The sequence below is a fragment of the Oncorhynchus masou genome, chromosome 29 (assembly GCF_036934945.1).
Source record: "Oncorhynchus masou masou isolate Uvic2021 chromosome 29, UVic_Omas_1.1, whole genome shotgun sequence".
Lineage (NCBI taxonomy): Eukaryota > Metazoa > Chordata > Actinopteri > Salmoniformes > Salmonidae > Oncorhynchus > Oncorhynchus masou.
The window spans coordinates 87427110-87453135 of NC_088240.1; the positions used below are offsets into that span (position 1 = coordinate 87427110).

The window sequence follows — 26026 nt, forward strand, 5'->3', positions numbered from 1 at the left end:
TCAGTTTAATATGAGAGGTTGTCCCCCCCCCCCACCTTACTAACCCTACTCCACCTCAGTCACATTTCAGTTTAATATGAGAGGTTGTCCCCCCCCCTTACTAACCCTACTCCACCTCAGTCACATTTCAGTTTAATATGAGAGGTTGTCCCCCCCCTTACTAACCCTACTCCACCTCAGTCACATTTCAGTTTAATATGAGAGGTTGTCCCCCCCCCCCCTTACTAACCCTACTCCACCTCAGTCACATTTCAGTTTAATATGAGAGGTTGTCCCCCCCCCTTACTAACCCTACTCCACCTCAGTCACATTTCAGTTTAATATGAGAGGTTGTCCCCCCCCTTACTAACCCTACTCCACCTCAGTCACATTTCAGTTTAATATGAGAGGTTGTCCCCCCCCCCCCCTTACTAACCCTACTCCACCTCAGTCACATTTCAGTTTAATATGAGAGGTTGTCCCCCCCCCCTTACTAACCCTACTCCACCTCAGTCACATTTCAGTTTAATATGAGAGGTTGTCCCCCCCCTTACTAACCCTACTCCACCTCAGTCACATTTCAGTTTAATATGAGAGGTTGTCCCCCCCCTTACTAACCCTACTCCACCTCAGTCACATTTCAGTTTAATATGAGAGGTTGTCCCCCCCCCTTACTAACCCTACTCCACCTCAGTCACATTTCAGTTTAATATGAGAGGTTGTCCCCCCCCTTACTAACCCTACTCCACCTCAGTCACATTTCAGTTTAATATGAGAGGTTGTCCCCCCCCTTACTAACCCTACTCCACCTCAGTCACATTTCAGTTTAATATGAGAGGTTGTCCCCCCCCCTTACTAACCCTTACTAACCCTACTCCACCTCAGTCACATTTCAGTTTAATATGAGAGGTTGTCCCCCCCCCCTTACTAACCCTACTCCACCTCAGTCACATTTCAGTTTAATATGAGAGGTTGTCCCCCCCCCCCCTTACTAACCCTACTCCACCTCAGTCACATTTCAGTTTAATATGAGAGGTTGTCCCCCCCCCCCTACTAACCCTACTCCACCTCAGTCACATTTCAGTTTAATATGAGAGGTTGTCCCCCCCCCTTACTAACCCTACTCCACCTCAGTCACATTTCAGTTTAATATGAGAGGTTGTCCCCCCCCCCCTTACTAACCCTACTCCACCTCAGTCACATTCCAGTTTAATATGAGAGGTTGTCCCCCCCCCCTTACTAACCCTACTCCACCTCAGTCACATTTCAGTTTAATATGAGAGGTTGTCCCCCCCCCTTACTAACCCTACTCCACCTCAGTCACATTTCAGTTTAATATGAGAGGTTGTCCCCCCCCCCCCTACTAACCCTACTCCACCTCAGTCACATTTCAGTTTAATATGAGAGGTTGTCCCCCCCCCCTTACTAACCCTACTCCACCTCAGTCACATTTCAGTTTAATATGAGAGGTTGTCCCCCCCCCCCTTACTAACCCTACTCCACCTCAGTCACATTTCAGTTTAATATGAGAGGTTGTTCCCCCCCCCCCTTACTAACCCTACTCCACCTCAGTCACATTTCAGTTTAATATGAGAGGTTGTCCCCCCTTACTAACCCTACTCCACCTCAGTCACATTTCAGTCAGTCACATTCCAGTTTAATATGAGAGGTTGTCCCCCCCCCCCCCCTTACTAACCCTACTCCACCTCAGTCACATTTCAGTTTAATATGAGAGGTTGTCCCCCCCCCCCCTTACTAACCCTACTCCACCTCAGTAACATTTCAGTTTAATATGAGAGGTTGTCCCCCCCCCCCCCTTACTAATCCTACTCCACCTCAGTCACATTTCAGTTTAATATGAGAGGTTGTCCCCCCCCCCCCTTACTAACCCTACTCCACCTCAGTCACATTTCAGTTTAATATGAGAGGTTGTCCCCCCCCCCTTACTAACCCTACTCCACCTCAGTCACATTTCAGTTTAATATGAGAGGTTGTCCCCCCCCTTACTAACCCTACTCCACCTCAGTCACATTTCAGTTTAATATGAGAGGTTGTCCCCCTTACTAACCCTACTCCACCTCAGTCACATTTCAGTTTAATATGAGAGGTTGTTCCCCCCCCTTACTAACCCTACTCCACCTCAGTCACATTTCAGTTTAATATGAGAGGTTGTTCCCCCCCCCCCTTAACCCTACTCCACCTCAGTCACATTTCAGTTTAATATGAGAGGTTGTTCCCCCCCCCCTTACTAACCCTACTCCACCTCAGTCACATTTCAGTTTAATATGAGAGGTTGTCCCCCCCCCTTACTAACCCTACTCCACCTCAGTCACATTTCAGTTTAATATGAGAGGTTGTCCCCCCCCCCTTACTAACCCTACTCCACCTCAGTCACATTTCAGTTTAATATGAGAGGTTGTCCCCCCCCCCTTACTAACCCTACTCCACCTCAGTCACATTTCAGTTTAATATGAGAGGTTGTTCCCCCCCACCTCAGTCACATTACTAACCCTACTCCACCTCAGTCACATTTCAGTTTAATATGAGAGGTTGTCCCCCCCCCCTTACTAACCCTACTCCACCTCAGTCACATTTCAGTTTAATATGAGAGGTTGTCCCCCCCCCCCCTACTAACCCTACTCCACCTCAGTCACATTTCAGTTTAATATGAGAGGTTGTCCCCCCCCCTTACTAACCCTACTCCACCTCAGTCACATTTCAGTTTAATATGAGAGGTTGTCCCCCCCCCCCTTACTAACCCTACTCCACCTCAGTCACATTTCAGTTTAATATGAGAGGTTGTCCCCCCCTTACTAACCCTACTCCACCTCAGTCACATTTCAGTTTAATATGAGAGGTTGTCCCCCCCTTACTAACCCTACTCCACCTCAGTCACATTTCAGTTTAATATGAGAGGTTGTCCCCCCCCCTTACTAACCCTACTCCACCTCAGTCACATTTCAGTTTAATATGAGAGGTTGTCCCCCCCCCCCCCCTTACTAACCCTACTCCACCTCAGTCACATTTCAGTTTAATATGAGAGGTTGTCCCCCCCCCTAACCCTACTCCACCTCAGTCACATTTCAGTTTAATATGAGAGGTTGTCCCCCCCCCTTACTAACCCTACTCCACCTCAGTCACATTTCAGTTTAATATGAGAGGTTGTCCCCCCCCTTACTAACCCTACTCCACCTCAGTCACATTTCAGTTTAATATGAGAGGTTGTCCCCCCCCTTACTAACCCTACTCCACCTCAGTCACATTTCAGTTTAATATGAGAGGTTGTCCCCCCCCTTACTAACCCTACTCCACCTCAGTCACATTTCAGTTTAATATGAGAGGTTGTCCCCCCCCTTTACTAACCCTACTCCACCTCAGTCACATTTCAGTTTAATATGAGAGGTTGTTCCCCCCCCCCCCTTACTAACCCTACTCCACCTCAGTCACATTTCAGTTTAATATGAGAGGTTGTTCCCCCCCCTTACTAACCCTACTCCACCTCAGTCACATTTCAGTTTAATATGAGAGGTTGTCCCCCCCCCCTAACCCTACTCCACCTCAGTCACATTTCAGTTTAATATGAGAGGTTGTCCCCCCCTTCTTACTAACCCTACTCTACCTCAGTCACATTTCAGTTTAATATGAGAGGTTGTTCCCCCCCTTACTAACCCTACTCCACCTCAGTCACATTTCAGTTTAATATGAGAGGTTGCCCCCCCCCCTTACTAACCCTACTCCACCTCAGTCACATTTCAGTTTAATATGAGAGGTTGCCCCCCCCCCTTACTAATCCTACTCCACCTCAGTCACATTTCAGTTTAATATGAGAGGTTGTTCCCCCCCCCCTTACTAACCCTACTCCACCTCAGTCACATTTCAGTTTAATATGAGAGGTTGTTCCCCCCCCCGGTTACTAACCCTACTCTACCTCAGTCACATTTCAGTTTAATATGAGAGGTTGTTGCCCCCCCCTACTAACCCTACTCCACCTCAGTCACATTTCAGTTTAATATGAGAGGTTGTCCCCCCCCCTCTTACTAACCCTACTCCACCTCAGTCACATTTCAGTTTAATATGAGAGGTTGTCCCCCCCTCCCTTACTAATCCTACTCCACCTCAGTCACATTTCAGTTTAATATGAGAGGTTGTTCCCCCCCCCCCCTTACTAACCCTACTCCACCTCAGTCACATTTCAGTTTAATATGAGAGGTTGTCCCCCCCCCCTTACTAACCCTACTCCACCTCAGTCACATTTCAGTTTAATATGAGAGGTTGTTCCCCCCCCCCTACTAACCCTACTCCACCTCAGTCACATTTCAGTTTAATATGAGAGGTTGTCCCCCCCCCTTACTAATCCTACTCCACCTCAGTCACATTTCAGTTTAATATGAGAGGTTGCCCCCCCCCCTTACTAACCCTACTCCACCTCAGTCACATTTCAGTTTAATATGAGAGGTTGTCCCCCCCCCTTACTAACCCTACTCCACCTCAGTCACATTTCAGTTTTTAATATGAGAGGTTGCCCCCCCCCCCCCTTACTAACCCTACTCTACCTCAGTCACATTTCAGTTTAATATGAGAGGTTGTCCCCCCCCTTACTAACCCTACTCCACCTCAGTCACATTTCAGTTTAATATGAGAGGTTGTCCCCCCCCTGCCTAACCCTACTCCACCTCAGTCACATTTCAGTTTAATATGAGAGGTTGTCCCCCCCTTACTAACCCTACTCCACCTCAGTCACATTTCAGTTTAATATGAGAGGTTCCCCCCCCCCCCTTCTCTTACTAATCCTACTCCACCTCAGTCACATTTCAGTTTAGTATGAGAGGTTGCCCCCCCCCTTACTAACCCTACTCCACCTCAGTCACATTTCAGTTTAATATGAGAGGTTGTCCCCCCCCTCTTACTAACCCTACTCCACCTCAGTCACATTTCAGTTTAATATGAGAGGTTGTCCCCCCCCCTTACTAACCCTACTCCACCTCAGTCACATTTCAGTTTAATATGAGAGGTTGTCCCCCCCCTTACTAACCCTACTCCACCTCAGTCACATTTCAGTTTAATATGAGAGGTTGTCCCCCCCCTTACTAACCCTACTCCACCTCAGTCACATTTCAGTTTAATATGAGAGGTTGCCCCCCCCCCCCCCCTTACTAACCCTACTCCACCTCAGTCACATTTCAGTTTAATATGAGAGGTTGTTCCCCCCCCCCCTTACTAACCCTACTCCACCTCAGTCACATTTCAGTTTAATATGAGAGGTTGTTCCCCCCCCTTACTAACCCTACTCTACCTCAGTCACATTTCAGTTTAATATGAGAGGTTGTCCCCCCCTTACTAACCCTACTCCACCTCAGTCACATTTCAGTTTAATATGAGAGGTTGTCCCCCCCCCTTACTAACCCTACTCCACCTCAGTCACATTTCAGTTTAATATGAGAGGTTGTCCCCCCCCTTACTAACCCTACTCCACCTCAGTCACATTTCAGTTTAATATGAGAGGTTGCCCCCCCCCTTACTAACCCTACTCCACCTCAGTCACATTTCAGTTTAATATGAGAGGTTGCCCCCCCCCTTACTAACCCTACTCCACCTCAGTCACATTTCAGTTTAATATGAGAGGTTGCCCCCCCCTTACTAACCCTACTCCACCTCAGTCACATTTCAGTTTAATATGAGAGGTTGTCCCCCCCCCTTACTAACCCTACTCCACCTCAGTCACATTTCAGTTTAATATGAGAGGTTGGTGGCTCCAGTGTTGTCCCTTACATACATATCTATTTCCCTTCTAACTCAATTCACATTCATTCAATTGCTATTGATTTCATGTGTAATTTATTGTACCTTGTACCTGGAAAATTAGTCAATATGCAAACATAGGATATAGAAACGTCGGTAACTTTCCCAGGTTTTCCAGCAATCCTGGTTGAAGAATTCCTGGATTTCCTGATTCTGAGGATTACCCAACTGGGAATTCCTTTTGACCCTCTCTTCCCCATCACTCTAGACGGAGCGGACGGGGAGTTCTCTGATGACCTGCTGCCCCGCCTTCCTCCTGTGGGCCCCCTGTGAGTCAGCTCTGAATCCTGGGATAGTAATGTGGTCTGCATCCAGCCAGCACGCAACCTCAGCCGGCCCGACGGCCTGGAGGACCCAGAGGAGCAGCAGAACAACAACAACAATGTGAGTCAGCTCGTCTGAGAACAACAGCGGTAGTCAGCTCGTCTGAGAACAACAACGGTAGTCAGCTCGTCTGAGAACAACAATGTGAGTCAGCTCGTCTGAGAACAACAACGGTAGTCAGCTAGTCTGAGAACAACAATGTGAGTCAGCTCGTCTGAGAACAACAACGGTAGTCAGCTCGTCTGAGAACAACAATGTGAGTCAGCTCGTCTGAGAACAACAACGGTCGTCAGCTAGTCTGAGAACAACAACGGTAGTCAGCTAGTCTGAGAACAACAACGGTAGTCTGAGAACAACAGCGGTAGTCAGCTAGTCTGAGAACAACAACGGTAGTCTGAGAACAACAGCGGTAGTCAGCTCGTCTGAGAACAACAACGGTAGTCAGCTAGTCTGAGAACAACAGCGGTAGTCAGCTAGTCTGAGAACAGCAACGGTAGTCAGCTCGTCTGAGAACAACAACGGTAGTCAGCTAGTCTGAGAACAACAACGGTAGTCAGCTAGTCTGAGAACAACAGCGGTAGTCAGCTAGTCTGAGAACAGCAACTGTAGTCAGCTAGTCTGAAAAAATCCACAATGTCAGTTAGTCTGCCTTAAAGACAGACCAGAGGAGGCTGGTGAGGGGAGGACAGCTCCTAGTAATAATTGGAGATGAATAAAGTGTACATTATGAAAGCATGTTTGATTTGATACTGTTACCTTCATTCCAGCTGTCCTCTGATTTAAGTGACACCAGCCTCCACTGAGGTTCTCAGTAATATGTTGCATCTTAGGAGGATTTCTGCTTCAACAGTTGTGTGTGATAGATAGTATTTCTGAAGTAGTTTTCTTCCCTCCACCACAGGGCAATGCCAATGAACAGCCTGAATACCTTCTCTCTCTGCAACTACTGAACCCCACAGCCCATTCTTAAATGATGGACAGACTCCCCTTGGCTTCGAGTCCAGGTAACACACACACACACACACACACTGAAGGCCTGCGCTCCCCAAAATGCATTGAAGTTGGTCTCTCACCTCAGCACAGCAGCTTCCCAGCTCCAACCTGTGTAAAGTCTTTGTTCTGTAATGTAGGTGTTAACATGAGTGGCCCAGCTAGTGGCCCACCCACGTAGAGTAGACCCCCTGACAGATGGTCTTTATTAGCCTGTTAGCTGTCCTGCTCTGCTCCCTCTGCCAACATCATCACTTGGCCGCTCATTAACCCAACGCCCTCTCAATACCTTCTTTCCCTGTTGCTCTCTCAAAACCTTCTGTCTGTCGCTCTGTCAATACCATCTCTCTTGGTTGCTCTCAATACTTTCTCTCTTGGTTGCTCTCAATACCTTCTCTCTTGGTTGCTCTCTCAATACCTCCTCTCTCTCCCTGTTGCTGTCTTAATACCTCCTCTCCCCGTTGCTCTCTCAATACCTTCTCTCTCTGTTGCCCTCTCAATACCTTCTCTCTCTGTTGCCCTCTCAATACCTTCTCTCTCTGTTGCACTCTCAATACCCTCTCTTTCTGTTGCCCTCTCAATACCCTCTCTCTCTGTTGCCCTCTCAATACCTTCTCTCTCTGTTGCCCTCTCAATACCTTCTCTCTCTGTTGCCCTCTCAATACCTTCGCTCTCAATACCTTCTCTCTCTGTTGCCCTCTCAATACCTTCTCTCTCTGTTGCCCTCTCAATACCTTCTCTCTCTGTTGCATTCTCAATACCTTCTCTCTCTGTTGCCCTCTCAATACCTTCTCTCTCTGTTGCCCTCTCAATACCTTCTCTCTCTGTTGCCCTCTCAATACCTTCTCTCTCTGTTGCCCTCTCAATACCTTCTCTCTCTGTTGCCCTCTCAATACCTTCTCTCTCTACCTGCTCTCAATACCTTCTCTCCCTGTTGCCCTCTCAATACCTTCTCTCTGTTGCCCTCTCATACCTTCTCTCTCTGTTGCCCTCTCAATACCTTCTCTCCCTGTTGCCCTCTCAATACCTTCTCTCCCTGTTGCCCTCTCAATACCTTCTCTCCCTGTTGCCCTCTCAATACCTTCTCTCTCTGTTGCCCTCTCAATACCTTCTCTCTCTGTTGCCCTCTCAATACCTTCTCTCTCTGTTGCCCTCTCAATACCTTCTCTCCCTATTGCCCTCTCAATACCTTCTCTCCCTGTTGCCCTCTCAATACCTTCTCTCTCTGTTGCCCTCTCAATACCTTCTCTCTCTGTTGCCCTCTCAATACCTTCTCTCTCTCTGTTGCCCTCTCAATACCTTCTCTCTCTGTTGCCCTCTCAATACCTTCTCTCCCTCTCAATACCTTCTCTCTCTGTTGCCCTCTCAATACCTTCTCTCCCTGTTGCCCTCTCAATACCTTCTCTCCCTGTTGCCCTCTCAATACCTTCTCTCTGTTGCCCTCTCAATACCTTCTCTCTCTGTTGCCCTCTCAATACCTTCTCTCTACTGTCTGTTGCCCTCTCAATACCTTCTCTCTGTTGCCCTCTCAATACCTTCTCTCTCTGTTGCCCTCTCAATACCTTCTCTCTCTGTTGCCCTCTCAATACCTTCTCTCTCTATTGCCCTCTCAATACCTTCTCTCTCTGTTGCCCTCTCAATACCTTCTCTCTCTGTTGCTCTCTCAATACCTTCTCTCTCTGTTGCCCTCTCAATACCTTCTCTCTCTGCCCTCTCAATACCTTCTCTCTCTCTTCTCTCTCTGTTGCCCTCTCAATACCTTCTCTCTCTCTCTGTTGCCCTCTCAATACCTTCTCTCTCTGTTGCCCTCTCAATACCTTCTCTCTCTGTTTCCCTCTCAATACCTTCTCTCTCTGTTGCCCTCTCAATACCTTCTCTCTCTGTTGCCCTCTCAATACCTTCTCTCTCTGTTGCTCTCTCAATACCTTCTCTCTCTATACCCTCTCAATACCTTCTCTCTCTCTGTTGCCCTCTCAATACCTTCTCTCTCTCTGTTGCCCTCTCTCAATACCTTCTCTCTCTGTTGCCCTCTCAATACCTTCTCTCTCTCTGTTGCCCTCTCAATACCTTCTCTCTCTGTTGCCCTCTCAATACCTTCTCTCCCTGTTGCCCTCTCAATACCTTCTCTCTCTGTTGCCCTCTCAATACCTTCTCTCTCTGTTGCCCTCTCAATACCTTCTCTCTCTGTTGCCCTCTCAATACCTTCTCTCTCTGTTGCCCTCTCAATACCTTCTCTCTCCCTCTCAATGCCCTCTCAATACCTTCTCTCCCTGTTGCCCTCTCAATACCTTCTCTCTCTGTTGCCCTCTCAATACCTTCTCTCCCTGTTGCCCTCTCAATACCTTCTCTCCCTGTTGCCCTCTCAATACCTTCTCTCTGTTGCCCTCTCAATACCTTCTCTCTCTGTTGCCCTCTCAATACCTTCTCTCTCTGTTGCCCTCTCAATACCTTCTCTGTTGCTCTATTGCCCTCTCAATACCTTCTCTCTCTGTTGCCCTCTCAATACCTTCTCTCTCTGTTGCTCTCTCAATACCTTCTCTCTCTATACCTTCTCTCTCTGTTGCCCTCTCAATACCTTCTCTCTCTGTTGCCCTCTCAATACCTTCTCTCTCTCTCAATGTTGCCCTCTCAATACCTTCTCTCTCTCTGTTGCCCTCTCAATACCTTCTCTCTCTGTTGCCCTCTCAATACCTTCTCTCTCTCTGTTGCCCTCTCAATACCTTCTCTCTCTCCCTGTTGCCCTCTCAATACCTTCTCTCTCTCTGTTGCCCTCTCAATACCTTCTCTCTCTGTTGCCCTCTCAATACCTTCTCTCTCTGTTGCCCTCTCAATACCTTCTCTCTCTGTTGCCCTCTCAATACCTTCTCTCTCTGTTGCTCTCTCAATACCTTCTCTCTCTAATACCTTCTCTCTCTGTTGCCCTCTCAATACCTTCTCTCTCTCTGTTGCCCTCTCAATACCTTCTCTCTCTCTGTTGCCCTCTCAATACCTTCTCTCTCTCTGTTGCCCTCTCAATACCTTCTCTCCCTGTTGCCCTCTCAATACCTTCTCTCCCTGTTGCCCTCTCAATACCTTCTCTCTCTGTTGCCCTCTCAATACCTTCTCTCTCTGTTGCCCTCTCAATACCTTCTCTCTGTTGCCCTCTCAATACCTTCTCTCTCTGTTGCCCTCTCAATACCTTCGCTCTCAATACCTTCTCTCCTGTTGCCCTCTCAATACCTTCTCTCTCTGTTGCCCTCTCAATACCTTCTCTCTCTGTTGCCCTCTCAATACCTTCTCTCCCTGTTGCCCTCTCAATACCTTCTCTCCCTGTTGCCCTCTCAATACCTTCTCTCTGTTGCCCTCTCAATACCTTCTCTCTCTGTTGTCCTCTCAATACCTTCTCTCTCTGTTGCCCTCTCAATACCTTCTCTCCCTATTGCCCTCTCAATACCTTCTCTCTCTGTTGCCCTCTCAATACCTTCTCTCCCTGTTGCCCTCTCAATACCTTCTCTCCCTGTTGCCCTCTCAATACCTTCTCTCTGTTGCCCTCTCAATACCTTCTCTCTCTGTTGCCCTCTCAATACCTTCTCTCTCTGTTGCCCTCTCAATACCTTCTCTCTCTGTTGCCCTCTCAATACCTTCTCTCTCTGTTGCCTTCTCTCAATACCTTCTCTCTCTGTTGCCCTCTCAATACCTTCTCTCTCTGTTGCTCTCTCAATACCTTCTCTCTCTGTTGCTCTCTCAATACCTTCTCTCTCTATACCTTCTCTCTCTGTTGCCCTCTCAATACCTTCTCTCTCTCTGTTGCCCTCTCAATACCTTCTCTCTCTCTGTTGCCCTCTCAATACCTTCTCTCTCTCTGTTGCCCTCTCAATACCTTCTCTCTCAATACCTTCTCTGTTGCCCTCTATACCTTCTCTCTCTGTTGCCCTCTCAATACCTTCTCTCTCTGTTGCCCTCTCAATACCTTCTCTCTCTGTTGCCCTCTCAATACCTTCTCTCTCTGTTGCCCTCTCAATACCTTCTCTCTCTGTTGCTCTCTCAATACCTTCTCTCTTCAATACCTTCTCTCTCTGTTGCCCTCTCATACCTTCTCTCTCTGTTGCCCTCTCAATACCTTCTCTCTCTCTCTCTGTTGCCCTCTCAATACCTTCTCTCTCTCTGTTGCCCTCTCAATACCTTCTCTCTCTCTGTTGCCCTCTCAATACCTTCTCTCTCTCTGTTGCCCTCTCAATACCTTCTCTCCCTGTTGCCCTCTCAATACCTTCTCTCCCTGTTGCCCTCTCAATACCTTCTCTCTCTGTTGCCCTCTCAATACCTTCTCTCTCTGTTGCCCTCTCAATACCTTCTCTCTCTGTTGCCCTCTCAATACCTTCTCTCTCTGTTGCCCTCTCAATACCTTCTCTCTCTGTTGCTCTCTCAATACCTTCTCTCTCTATACCTTCTCTCTCTGTTGCCCTCTCAATACCTTCCCTCTCTGTTGCCCTCTCAATACCTTCTCTCTCTCTGTTGCCCTCTCAATACCTTCTCTCTCCCTGTTGCCCTCTCAATACCTTCTCTCTCTTTGCCCTCTCAATACCTTCTCTTCCTTCTCTCTCTGTTGCCCTCTCAATACCTTCTCTCTCTGTTGTTGCCCTCTCAATCTCTTTGCCCTCTCAATACCTTCTCTCTCTGTTGCCCTCTCAATACCTTCTCTCTCTGTTGCCCTCTCAATACCTTCTCTCTCTGTTGCCCTCTCAATACCTTCTCTCTCTGTTGCCCTCTCAATACCTTCTCTCTGTCTGTGCCCTCTCAATACCTTCTCTCTCTCTGTTGCCCTCTCAATACCTTCTCTCTCTCTGTTGCCCTCTCAATACCTTCTCTCTCTCTGTTGCCCTCTCAATACCTTCTCTCCCTGTTGCCCTCTCAATACCTTCTCTCCTGTTGCCCTCTCAATACCTTCTCTCTCTGTTGCCCTCTCAATACCTTCTCTCTCTGTTGCCCTCTCAATACCTTCTCTCTCTGTTGCCCTCTCAATACCTTCTCTCTCTGTTGCCCTCTCAATACCTTCTCTCTCTGTTGCCTCTCAATACCTTCTCTGTTGCCCCTCAATACCTTCTCTCTCTCTGTTGCCCTCTCTCTCAATACCTGTCTCTCTGTTGCCCTCTCTCTCTCTGTTGCCCTCTCAATACCTTCTCTCTCTCTGTTGCCCTCTCAATACCTTCTCTCCCTCTACCTTCTCTCTCTGTTGCCCTCTCAATACCTTCTCTCTCTGTTGCCCTCTCAATACCTTCTCTCTCTGTTGCCCTCTCAATACCTTCTCTCTCTGTTGCCCTCTCAATACCTCCCTCTCAATACCCTCTCAATACCTTCTCTCTCCCTGTTGCCCTCTCAATACCTTCTCTCTCTGTTGCCCTCTCAATACCTTCTCTCTCTGTTGCCCTCTCAATACCTTCTCTCTCTGTTGCCCTCTCAATACCTTCTCTCTCTGTTGCCCTCTCAATACCTTCTCTCTCTGTTGCCCTCTCAATACCTTCTCTCTGTTGCCCTCTCAATACCTTCTCTCTCTGTTGCCCTCTCAATACCTTCTCTCTCTGCCCTCTCAATACCTTCTCTCTCTCTGTTGCCCTCTCAATACCTTCTCTCTCCCTCTCAATACCTTCTCTCTCTGTTGCCCTCTCAATACCTTCTCTCTCTCTGTTGCCCTCTCAATACCTTCTCTCTCTCTGTTGCCCTCTCAATACCTTCTCTCTCTCTGTTGCCCTCTCAATACCTTCTCTCTCTGTTGCTCTCTCAATACCTTCTCACTCCATTCTCTCTCTCCGTCTCTCCTCTGTGCAGTGTGAACGTCCACATGCGCTGTCCACTGTGTGAGTTGATCTTCCCACCCAACTACGACCAGAGTAAGTTTGTGGAGCATGTGGAGAGCCACTGGAAGGTGTGCCCCATGTGCAGCGAGCAGTTCCCCCTCGACTGTGACCAGAAGGTCTTTGAGAACCACGTGCTCACCCACTTTGACTCCGCCAACGTGCTCAACTTTGACTAAAAACCTCATCCCCGCTACAACCTTCATTTTCTGTCAGTCGCCACTGAAATGAAACTGCCTTTTCCCCTGCCACATGTAACAGGTGTGACGATCTCATTCTGATTCACTTTTAGGACCGGTGGCGTTTTGATTAGCGTCTTTTATTAACTAGGGAAACAATCTTCTTATTCGGCAGTGTGATTGGTGCTCTGATTTGATGTATAATTCAGACCAGGGCTACATATATCTGTGTGAATCAGTCTTTAATAATCGCTTCTTTAACATGAAGTGTCCCATTTATTTGTTATTCCTCTGATTGTATGTTATGGCTGTGCATCTCTGACCACGTGATCAGTCCCAGACACTACTAGACTATGTGAAGTCAGGGAAAGTAAGCTCCATCAAGCGGTTTACCAAAACATGCATTTCAACTGTTCCAACCCAAATGCTTTCCCCTGAGCTTCATAGTAACATTCAGGTATTCATGATGTTTAGAAAGCTGCCACCTCAGTGCACTATATGCAGACAGACGGGACAAATCATTTGCTTCTAAACCTGATTATTATCTTTAAATCATCTATTGTAGAATAATCTTTTAAGAGCCAACAGCGTTATAAGCTTTTTCAGTATGTGTATGTCTGGTTAGAAAGAGCTGTTATATTTTAGTGTCAGTTGATTCTCATGATTTAGTTCTCTGAATAAAGTCCTGTTTCTTCTATCGCTGCTGAATAACATGCATGCCAGGATTCTGTTCTTTCACGATTATAGAAAACCTTTTTCTTTGAGTCCCATGTAATGAAATCTTAACTAATAAAGTCTGTTTGGAACAATCTAGAGTATCAGACTATACTATAGCCACTTCAATGCCTTGTATACATACATAGTCAGGGCTCCTGTGTTCCACTGGATGTCAGAAGGTGAATTCACCAATTTGTAAGTCGCTCTGGATAAGAGCGTCTGCTAAATGACTTAAATGTAAATGTAAATGTTTTACTGGAAAACATCTGTAATGGTGCAGAAATGTCCAGGAACACAGAGGCAGTTGTATTGTAATCACAACTACATTCCTAAAGCAGCTAGTTTTGTACATCAGTCAGTTACAAAACAACCTCTGCTGTTGCCTTAGTTTATAGGGGTGGCAGGTAGCCTAGTGGTCAGAGCCAGTAACCAAAATGTTGCTAGATGGAATCTTCCAGCTGACAAGGTAAAAATCTGTCGTTCTGCCTCTGAACAAGGCAGTTAACACACTGTTCCCCGGTAGGCCGTCATTGTACATTTACATTTAATTTAAGTCATTTAGCAGACGCTCTTGTAAATAAGAATTTGTTCTTTAACGGATTTGCCTAGTTAAATACGGGTAAAATAAATATATAGGATACACACACAATAAGGGTCATCATTCTCCAGAAACATATGAAAATATAATTTAATGCACTTGAGACAATACATTTACTATACACAATATCAAATACTTCCCTCCATATGTACTGGCAGTATAATACTGTCAATGACCATCTACATAATGCATTCCAAATGGCACCCTATTTAATGCACTACTTTTGACCAGAGCCATATGGACTATAGAGGGAATAGGCTACCATTTGGGACGCAGCCTTAACGTGTAGTTCCATAAGGACATTGATTTCCGTGATATTTTGATTGGGTTGTTGATTAGCCCCTTGCTCTCGCTGATCACCAGTATGACACAGTACCTTATTAGACTACATATAGAGGCTAGAGGGACAAAAGAGGAGCAATAGACCAGAATTGAGATCTGGCCATATTTTATTTTGACAAGAATGTCTACTGTAACTCAAGTTAGCCATTCCTGAAGAGTCACTATGAAGCTACACAGATACTTACTGGATTAGAACTCAATCTTGGGGTCTACAAATCAAGGCAACCAGATACATAATCTCACCCTGGGAAACACTGGAGATCTGAACAAAACTCCTTGGAAAGGTTGTCCTTCCAGTCTGGCTCCCTCTAGTTCCTGTGACTGCTACATGTCAGGTTGGTGTGTGCAGCAACAGAGTTATAGACAACGAAAACCATCCAAATTCTGTTGGCAACTGGTTACTACAAAGTGCTTAAATGTTTCACCTGGCTTTGGCGAAGAGGATAACTGCTCAGCACCCTAGAATGGAAGGGTTCTGGATAACAGGGACTGCTGTGACTCCCAATCCCAGTGAACAGCATTACTTTGTGTTTCCCAAATGGCTCCCTATATAGTGCACTACTTTTGTTTGACCAGGACCCTCATGGCTCTAGTCAAAAGTAGTGCGCTATAAAGGGAATAGGGTGCTGTTTTGGACGCATGCTATCAGAACACACGGGCAGGATTGTGGTGCTGAAATGCTTGTGTTTTGAATTGTCACCTGAGTCTTTTAGTTCTAAAACACAAAACAAGTGAAAATCCTGGCAATGTGAATCATAAAAATACACTTTCAGAACAGAACTCGGCAAGAAAAATATAAGAGCTTACTATTTTACACCTGATTATGAAAGTTTATACATCCTTCAGGAATATATGGTCGTCTTTGACAAACATTCAGGTTGTGTGGTGGTGTGGTGGTGATGCTTGCTTTCTCCCCTGGCCTCCCCACTCTCATGTCTCTTTTCAAACACAGCATTACCTGAACACTCAAGTCAAATTCATTGGGTTGCAATGTACACAACATGTCTGTATGTAAATGTTTCACCATGTTTTGCTCTGGCGAACAGCCCAGAAGCATGGCTGTGAACCTTGACTCATGGTGCTGTCAAGACCATTGAACTTGCGGGGAAAAAAACAGGTCAAATCATGACGTCAGTGATTTTCAGGTCGGAAAGTCAGAGCTCTAGAAAGATGCCAGAGTTTCTGAGTTGGTTGACCGTTGGGAATTCCCAGTCAAAACAGAAAAGATCCCAGCACTGAAGTGGGAGAGTTCCGAGCGGTTTTGAACGTGGCAATACGCGCTCTTTCAAACGCATCATCATCTTAACAGCAAGCCCTATGTGCCAAAAACATGATCAAAAAGTATACAGCTGTGAAGAAAATACAGTCCAAAATATATATAGAAATGTCATTTTAAAGCATGCAATAAAAGAGTAGTGTCCTGGGTCCATAGAAACAGAATCACTAGAACAGAATGATGTCCAAGGGATTCCATGTCTGTGGGGACGGTGCTACTGCTGCATCTTGTGGATGTGGGTGGAGACTGGCGGGTGGAAGTTGATGGTGTGGTGCCTCAGGCCCTGGGACGTCTTGTAGCTCTTCCCACAGCGGCACTTGAAGGGCTTGCGGATGTGGATCTGTGTCCGGTGGCCGTTCTTGGCGTGGTACTTGATCCCGTTCACATTCTGAATGAGGGGGAGGGGACAGTACAGAGTGGAAGAGGGCAGAGTAAGCTACGTTTGAATTAGTCCAGTGTTCACCAACTCCAGTCCTGGGGTGCTACTGGGTGTGTACAGGGCCCTTTGATCTAGCCCTGATTCACACACACATCTGATTCAAATATTCAACCAATCAGGGTCTTCGACTAGATTTGGAGAACACTGGATCAGTCTCCTATAACAGTCATGAGTCTCTCACCACACTACAGTACCCTAGATTCACCAAGAGATGTCTTCAGTCAACTAAACCTGACTCAGCGCTCCACACAGCTCTCTGCATGTTTACTGTACAGCCTAGTGAGAGTAGAATAAAAATATACTTGATTATTTCTACATCTCGCAAAGGATTCAAGAATATTTGTCCAGATGTCTTCTGTCAGCTGATCTAACTCAACGTCCTTCATCTCTGCGTGCTTCCTGTACAGCCTAGAGCAGGCCTGTCAATTTCATTTAGCCCCGGGGGCCGCATTCGGTCTTCAACGCTCTCCGGGGGCTGCACTGAAAATATATTTCCTCATTGTAAAAATGTGCAAAACAATTGTCCTATATTTTTTTATACTTTCACTTGGGTGATTATCAGTGAGCTGGACACAGTCAAGATGCTGTATATGAATGTAGTGATTATCAGTGAGCTGGACACAGTCAAGATGCTGTATATGAATGTAGTGATTATCAGTGAGCTGGACACAGTCAAGATGCTGTATATGAATGTAGGTACAATATAATTTCTACACAGTTTCAAAATGGTTTTACTCATTTTAAAGTATATTGAGTTCACAGGAGGCTGCTGAGGAGAGGACGGCTCATAATAACGGCTGTAACAGAGGAAATGGAATGGCAACAAACACCTGGAAACCATGGAAACCATGGGATTGATGTATTTGATACCGTTCCACTAAGCTGGTTGAGAGAATGCCAAGAGTGTACAAAATTGTCATCAAAGCAAAGGGTGGCTATTTTGAAGAAACTCATATTTGTTTAACAGTTTTTTGGTTACTACATGATTCCATGTGTGTTATTTCATAGTTTTGATATCTTCACTATTATTCTACAATGTAGAAAATAGTAAAAATAAAGAAAAACCCTTGAATGAGTAGGTGTCCAAACTTGACTGGTACTGTATATATCATGTTTCTTGTACAGCCTAGAGTCTACTACTAACTATATATCATGTTTCTTGTACAGCAGGATGTCTGCAGGTGTAATGTTTCTCCTTTCAAATAAGACCTAGACAATCAGGTGAGGGGAGGACAGGGGTGGAGGGAACACCCGCAGACACCCGGCCCTCCGTGGAAAGAGTTTGACACCCGGCCCTCCGTGGAAAGAGTTTGACACCCGGCCCTCCGTGGAAAGAGTTTGAAACCCGGCCCTCCGTGGAAAGAGTTTGACACCCGGCCCTCCGTGGAAAGAGTTTGACACCCGGCCCTCCGTGGAAAGAGTTTGACACCCGGCCCTCCGTGGAAAGAGTTTGACACGTGGCCCTCCGTGGAAAGAGTTTGACACGTGGCCCTCCGTGGAAAGAGTTTGACACGTGGCCCTCCGTGGAAAGAGTTTGACACGTGGCCCTCCGTGGAAAGAGTTTGACACCCCTCCATGGAAAGAGTTTGACCCTCCGTGGAAAGAGTTTGACACCCGGCCCTCCGTGGAAAGAGTTTGACACGTGGCCCTCTGTGGAAAGAGTTTGACACGTGGCCCTCCGTGGAAAGAGTTTGACACGTGGCCCTCCGTGGAAAGAGTTTGACACGTGGCCCTCCGTGGAAAGAGTTTGACACCCGGCCCTCCGTGGAAAGAGTTTGACACGTGGCCCTCCGTGGAAAGAGTTTGACACGTGGCCCTCCGTGGAAAGAGTTTGACACGTGGCCCTCCGTGGAAAGAGTTTGACACGTGGCCCTCCGTGGAAAGAGTTTGACACGTGGCCCTCCGTGGAAAGAGTTTGACACGTGGCCCTCCGTGGAAAGAGTTTGACACGTGGCCCTCCGTGGAAAGAGTTTGACACGTGGCCCTCTGTGGAAAGAGTTTGACACGTGGCCCTCCGTGGAAAGAGTTTGACACGTGGCCCTCCGTGGAAAGAGTTTGACACGTGGCCCTCCGTGGAAAGAGTTTGACACCCGGCCCTCCGTGGAAAGAGTTTGACATGGCCCTCCGTGGAAAGAGTTTGACCCCCTCCGTGGAAAGAGTTTGACACGTGGCCCTCCGTGGAAAGAGTTTGACACGTGGCCCTCCGTGGAAAGAGTTTGACACGTGGCCCTCCATGGAAAGAGTTTGACACGTGGCCCTCCGTGGAAAGAGTTTGACACGTGGCCTAGAGTCTACTAACTGTGTCATCAGCCATAATCCTGTCACTCACATCAGCAATGCCATTGTCTCAAGCTGAGCACCATTTATCCCGGGACACACAGCCAACCCAGATGGGAAATCCTGTAACAACCCCCTAAATCACTGCAGTGGACGTGGATGTATGTCAAGATGTTGACATGCTGCAACACCCTGTTTTCTCAACAGCAGGAACTCGATGGCGGTGTTTGACATCCGTTTGAACTGGGATGTTATATAGACCTCACATAGCAGCAGCTACTCTTCCCGGGGTCCAACACCAAACATGACATAATACAGAACTATATCAATTTACAAAAGGCACACGTGGCCTACATATCAGTAGATACACACAGACTATCGAGGTGAAATATGGGAGAGGCGTTGTGCCGTGAGGTGTTGCTTTATCTGCATGCAGAGCCTTGGTCTGTTTCGGACCAAACCAACATCTTGGGTAATGGATGGTTTTAATCTGGAGTCTTATGAGAAGGAGACACTTGAACAGAAAGCATAGACTATGTATCTAGCCAATATCCACAGACAGGTAGGTAGAGACAGGATACTTCCCTGACCACATGACCTGATGAATAAACACTCTGGCTCTTAGTTTAACTCAGGGCTCTGGTTAAAAGCTGTTTGAGGTTTTTCCTGGACATGTCACATGGAATACCCCTGGCTCTATTCATGGGGCAGTGCAAGGGAGAGGATATGAGACCCCATTTACACTCGGTAATAACATGCGTCTTGTATTATCTGGTTGCAATCATCTGATCACATGTCAGAGCATTTACACATGGTATTGATTAATGGACTGAGTGCGGTTGGCCCACCTTGTATCGCTTCTTGCAGCCAGGCACAGGGCAGGCGAAGGGTTTCTCCTCTCCTCCATTCATACACATGGAGCTGAGGATAGACTCTGAGCTGATGGCACTCTCTGTGGTCCAGGACTCACCACTGTCTGACTCCTCATAGTCCACCTCCTCTTCATCATACTCACTGCCTGGAGGGGAGAAACACACACACACCCATCCCAATAGGATTTGTCATAAAACGTGCCTACTGCCGTCCATAAACAATTAGAGTAATACTCCCATTTCAGCAACTCCAGTACTCTGCTCTGATTCAAGCACAGTTAATGACTAAGGCTGAGTCCCAAATGGTACCTTATTCCCCATATAGTGCATTAGTTTTGACCAGGGCCCATAAGGCCCATAGTGCACTATAATAGACTGCCATTCGGGACGTATCCTATGACTGGCATGGGCATCCTAGCCTCAAGGGTTTTGGACCGGCTGATGTGCCGAGACAGATTCAGACTCAAGCCTTCCACATGTGTTCTGGCTGTCGGGTTCCCACAGGGTTCTACTGTTGCCTTATTACCGAGCCCAAGTTTGTGGAGAGACTGAAAAAAATGCTGTTTTGTGGGAAAGAATTTAGCCCGTTTCACAAGGTCCCAGGGTTAAGGCAATGCAAAATAAGATTTGGCTCCGCAACCACAAGAACCAAAGAGACAAGGAGCAGCACCGAGGAGAGAAAAACCCAGCATATCTTACTAAGTGGCAACATGGGAAAGACACAAACAAAGAACACAAGTAAGCAAATACCATGGCAACTTAAAATGATGAGATTCTGATGAAATAAGCCCTGTACCTTCCCCGTGTGTGACTATACCAACTGACTGAGAGTCAACCCTCTATGCTTCTCTAAGGACCCTGCTGGGAGACATTACAGCACCATCTTCCCTGAATTACCTCCAGGTCTTCTCCTGAAACTTACGAGGCATTTCCTGATCCAAACTCAAATATGGGACAAGGAAGTGACATAATTCATATTACATAAACTACTGACGCCTGCCTCCTCCATGACGGTGCTGTACTCTGTTGTCACGGTAACCTACCTGTAGGAGTGCTGCTACGGAAGGAGGAGGAGGGTGTGACGGGAGGGGTGAGGTTCCCACTGCTGCGTCTGGGAGGAGGGGAGACGCCACTGCTACGAGGCAGACTGCCTGTCAGAGACTGAGACAGCTTGGGGTGCACCTTCCTCGTCAGCCTCTCAGGCTGCTCCCGACGCGCTGCCTCTGTCATAAACCTGGGCAAGGGAGGGGCCAGAGAGAGAGGGATGAGGACACACAACCACACATCATATATGACCGACTCGGTTTGTGCGCCACAAGGCTGTGCTAGCCTGCTGAGCTAAAGCCTAGCTATTAGCTCAGGGAGTTAACATAAGTCGGATCTTAGGCAAAGTTAGTCTCATCATGCCAGCGTGGTTGTTCACAGAACCTCCTCCGTTACAAACTTATATCGCTGAAGTAACTGTACAACAACATATGCTCTGAGTCTATCATTCATTGAAACCACTCCCATGTTTAACAGAAGGCCGATATCTCTGACCAAACTTCATGTTTACCAGAAGGCCGATATCTCTGACCAAACTTCATGTTTAACAGAAGGCCGATATCTCTGACCAAACTTCATGTTTAACAGAAGGCCGATATCTCTGACCAAACTAAATGTTTAACAGAAGGCCTCTCTGACCAAACTATCTCTGACCAAACTTCATGTTTAACAGAAGGCCGATATCTCTGACCAAACTTCATGTTTAACAGAAGGCCTATCTCTGACCAAACTTCATGTTTAACAGAAGGCCTATATCTCTGACCAAACATTGTTACATTGAAAGTATTCTGTAAACGTAATGTTTAAAAAGGCCGAATCTCTGACACAGACACTGTTAAAGCAGAAGTGAAATGAACAAATGAAATGTTTAAACCACATCAGATGTGTGTTTAAAGACAGGCCTAGACAAACAGCATGTTTAGCCAGAAGGCCCTCTGACCAAACTTCATGTTTACTTTATTACAACAGAAGGCCGATTACACTGCTGCCTCAGAACAGCCTATCTCTGACCAAACTAAATGTTTAAAAGGCCTCTTTGATATGGTGATTGAATGGAGAACTGGGATGGAGATTGAAATGTCATCTTGGTCTAGAATGTATCTCTGATAAAACCCAGGGCTATATAACATCAAACTATTTTACCCAACGCTCTGAAAAATTAAACAGACTTATCCACCAAACATGAGAAGCTGACTGCTGATAAAACCATGTTTAACAGATGGCTATCTGGAACTAAACTTCATGTTTACACAAGGCCGATATCTCTGAGCAAACTTCCCTTTAACAGAAGCTGAAGTTCATGGCCCTATGAAACACATCAGTTCACTGCTAAAAGCTTTTTAACTTCCTCCAAACTGTTTAACCCGGTCCTGACCAAACTTCACTTTAACAGAAGGCTCCAAAACTTCATGTTTAACAGAAGTATTCTCTGACCAAACACACGTTTACCAGAAGGCCTATATCTCTGACAAACTTCATGTTTACCAGAAGGCCAGTTGTGCTATATGAAAAGGATCTCTGACCAAACTTGGTTTAGCACCGTATCTCTGACAAACTTTTTAAGAAGCTATCTCTGACCAAACTGAGTGAGCTGAAGGCATGTTCTTACCAAACTACTGTTGCATGGACTTAGACCAAACTCAAACACAAACCTCCACACTGTCATACTGACATAAGTAACTGTTCATCTATTTACTAATGACATTTGGTCATTCATGCTTTTTCTGGCCAGAGTGTTAAGAGTTTAAACTGAACCATAAGAATACCGTTCATTAGAAATCAGAACCATGATCCTTTGACAGGGAGACATGGTTCACAGTTACACTGTCTCAGAGTGCCTGCCCGTTTAAACACTGAACAAATAGTCTTCATGGAGTATTTCTGTCTGTAATGTAGGACCCAGGGCTATTAACATCCTATTACCCAAAAACAATTAAACAGACTTATCTGATTGGCTGGGCCTGGAACTAAGAGACCCACACACGGGTTCCCTTGGTCTGGCCCCGACATCAGTTCACTGGGCCTCCACTGTCCCGGTCCCCTTACTGGGATGGGCCTTCTGATCACAAACACATTGGCTGGGCCTGACAACGTCCCCAGTTGTGCTGGGTCTGGCTCCCGTGGGTGACATTTAAGGCTCCTGCTGAGTGAGCTGAAGGCATGTTCTTACCTCTACTGTTGCATGGACTTAGACCTGGCACAAACCTCCCCATACTGACATAAGTAACTGTTTCCCCTATTTACTAATGACATTTGGTCATTCATGCATTTTCTGGCCAGAGTGGGAGAGTTTAAACTGACCCATAAGAATACCCATTGGGTTTCAGAACCATGATCCTTTGAGACATGGTTCAAGGTCTGATTGGGAACAAATAGTCTTCAGGAGTATTTCTGTCTGGCCTGGCTCCCCATTGGGTGGGCCTGGCTCCCCATTGGGTGGGTCTGCTTCCCCATTGGCTGGGCCTGGCTTCCCCATTGGGTGGGTCTGGCTCCCTAGTGGGTGGGCCTGGCTCCCCATTGGGTGGGTCTGGCTCCCCAGTGGGTGGGCCTGGCTCCCCAGTGGGTGGGCCTGGCTCCCCATTGGGTGGGTCTGGCTCCCCATTGGGTGGGTCTGGTCCCCCATTGGGTGGGTCTGGCTCCCCAGTGGGTGGGTCTGGCTCCCCATTGGGTGGGCCTGGCTCCCTAGTGGGTGGGCCTGGCTCCCCATTGGGTGGGTCTGGCTCCCCATTGGGTGGGTCTGGCTCCCCATTGGGTGGGTCTGGCTCCCCATTGGGTGGGTCTGGCTCCCCATTGGGTGGGACTGGCTCCCCAGTGGGTGGGTCTGGCTCCCCATTGGGTGGGTCTGGCTCCCCATTGGGTGGGTCTGGCTCCCTAGTGGGTGGGTCTGGCTCCCTAGTGGGTGGGTCCCCATGGCTGCGCCCCTGCCCAGTCACGTAAAATCCATAGATTAGGGCCTAATTTATTTATTTAAATGGACTAATTAACTAACTCAGCAAAATCTTTGAAATTGTTGTATTCATATTTTAGTTAAGTATAGGTTAGGTTTAGGCTAGTAGCTTGCTCACCTGTTGATGTAGCTGAGGGCAACATAGGTGGGCTGTTGCTGCTCCTGCTTCTCCAACTGACGAGGATCTGTGTCTGATGAGAGAGAGGGGAGAGAGAGGTGGAGAGAGAGGTGGAGAGAGGAGTGGAGAGAGGAGAGAGAGGTGGAGAGAGAGAGAGGAGAGGAGAGAGGGGTGGAGAGAGGGGTGGAGAGAGGGGGGTGGAGAGAGGGGTGGAGAGAGGGGTGGAGAGAGGGGTGGAGAGAGGGGTGGAGAGGGGTGTGGAGAGAGGGGAGAGAGGTGGAGAGAGGGTGGAGAGAGAGGTGGAGAGAGAGGTGGAGAGAGAGGTGGAGAGAGAGGTGGAGAGAGAGGTGGAGAGAGAGGTGGAGAGAGAGGTGGAGAGAGAGGTGGAGAGAGAGGTGGAGAGAGAGGTGGAGAGAGAGGTGGAGAGAGAGGTGGAGAGAGAGGGAGAGAGAGGGGAGAGAGAGGGTGGAGAGAGAGGGGAGAGAGGGGGGAGAGAGAGGTGGGAGAGAGGTGGAGAGAGAGGTGGAGAGAGAGGGGAGAGAGAGGGGAGAGAGAGGAGAGAGAGGGGAGAGAGAGGTGGAGAGAGAGGTGGAGAGAGAGGTGGAGAGAGAGGGGAGAGAGAGGGGAGAGAGAGGGGAGAGAGAGGGGGGAGAGAGTGGGGAGAGAGAGGTGGAGAGAGAGGTGGAGAGAGGGGAGAGAGAGGTTCGCCTAATCATATAACAGCAGATATGACACACACACACACAAAGGTGCCACTGCACAGTCTTCCTAACAATTGCATGTGGTCAAGAGGGGCAGGAGTGGTTGTGTGTGCGGACCGGGTGTGTGTCACTCTCACCAAAACAACAGTAGCTAGCTAGTGTGATGATGTTTAACAAATGATGTCATGGGCGATGTCTAGACTAGTCGTCGTCCTCAAGCTAAGTACCGCTGGAGATCGTCCACAAACCACCTCGTATCCAAACCCCTCTCTCACATCTCATCAACAAACTAGATAAAATAGCTTTTTATTAAAAACTCACAACAAAGAAGGCTGGTCTAATCTAGGCTATACAATGTATTTAATGAAGTCTTCCATGGCACTGTCTTTCTCATAAGTCTTCTGATCTGATTCTACTTTAACTACGCAGGCTCTTTCTTACTGCAGCCACCATATTGCCCAGAGTACCAGACAACAGTCCACACACACTGTGCTTTCACATGCTGTGCTCCAGACGCTTGGCTCTGCAGTGCTGTCAAACAATGGACAACCTCCCTCCCTCCATCGCTCTCTCTCTCTCCCTTCCTCCATCTCTCCCTCCACACCCTGAGGTGAACCAGGCCCAACTTCAAACAGCCTCCCCACTGCCATGCCATGTGGGAGTGGGGAGATGCCCCATAAAACCACCCAGTGTCTGCCACTCACCAGCTGTGCCTGCCTGCCTGCCTACCTAGTGCCTGCCTCTGCCTGGTCTGGACTATGGGAAAGTGCTGCCCCGCCGTGGCCAAGAAGAGAAACACTGGCAGCATGTGGCCCCAAGGGTCAAAGGTTATATCCCAAATGGCACTCTATTCAGCATATCGTGCACTACTTTTGACCAGGGCCCGTAGGGCTCAGCCTATAGGCCATTTGGAACACAGCCAAGCAACCACAGCCTTTAGGGAAAGGGCTCTTCAAAACTACAGGAGTGCCACGATTGTGTGGGCAGGCTTTTGTTCCAGCCCTGTCCTAAACAACCCGTATTCAGAGTGTATCAATATAATGACACTGCGTATGGTGTTCGCCTCGCTGGCATATCTAAATCAATAGATAAGCTAAGTGCAGTCTGAGGGTCTTTAGATCACACAGTCAAGCCTTTTCCATGTTCAAGTAAACGAGCAAAGCAAGTAGCAGCGTGTTGTGTGAACCAAAACACACCCTGGTATCCGCCTGAGGTCACACTGACTTATTCTTAGAAAGCAGAAGCACCCCGTGAATGTCTTCAAAGCTCTCCCACTGAGGTGTAGCCACAGATTTACACTAGATCTGACCTGTGACCCCTCATAAAAAACACTTGCAGCTTTTCCGGAGAGCGTTCACTTTGAGTGGGTCCAACATAGAGATCATATTCAATTAAGTGTTCTTTATGTAATTCTAGGGGGCCCAATGTTGTCCATGGACAAAACTAGCTAGATACACACACGGTGTACGTGTTATCTGCACCAAAACACACCCTAGTACCATCTTCCCATCTGAGGTCCTGTGTGTGCAGAATGGTGAAAGTAGACCTGGTCAAAGTGGGCTGTGTGCAGAATGGTGAAAGTAGAATGGTGAAAGT

General features: G+C 47.4%; 2 protein-coding genes across 2 annotated transcripts in view; one reads left to right on the plus strand and one right to left on the minus strand.

Annotated features, from left to right (window-relative positions):
• Positions 1-13910, plus strand: part of tax1bp1b (Tax1 (human T-cell leukemia virus type I) binding protein 1b) — a 42027-nt gene extending 28117 nt beyond the window's left edge. The window contains 4 exon segments of the mRNA XM_064946755.1: positions 5987-6162; positions 7004-7024; positions 7027-7106; positions 12895-13910. Of these exon segments, the coding sequence (XP_064802827.1) occupies positions 5987-6162; positions 7004-7024; positions 7027-7106; positions 12895-13099 (482 nt within the window). The 3' untranslated portion in view covers positions 13100-13910.
• A 578-nt stretch (positions 13911-14488) lies between these two features.
• LOC135520911 (juxtaposed with another zinc finger protein 1-like) overlaps positions 14489-26026 on the minus strand; it is a 39520-nt gene continuing 27982 nt past the window's right edge. The window contains exons 2-5 of the mRNA XM_064946756.1: positions 23730-23802; positions 20664-20854; positions 19597-19766; positions 14489-16420 (exon numbers count right to left, since the gene is read on the minus strand). Of these exons, the coding sequence (XP_064802828.1) occupies positions 16247-16420; positions 19597-19766; positions 20664-20854; positions 23730-23802 (608 nt within the window). The 3' untranslated portion in view covers positions 14489-16246. The remainder of the gene's footprint in view (positions 16421-19596; positions 19767-20663; positions 20855-23729; positions 23803-26026) is intronic.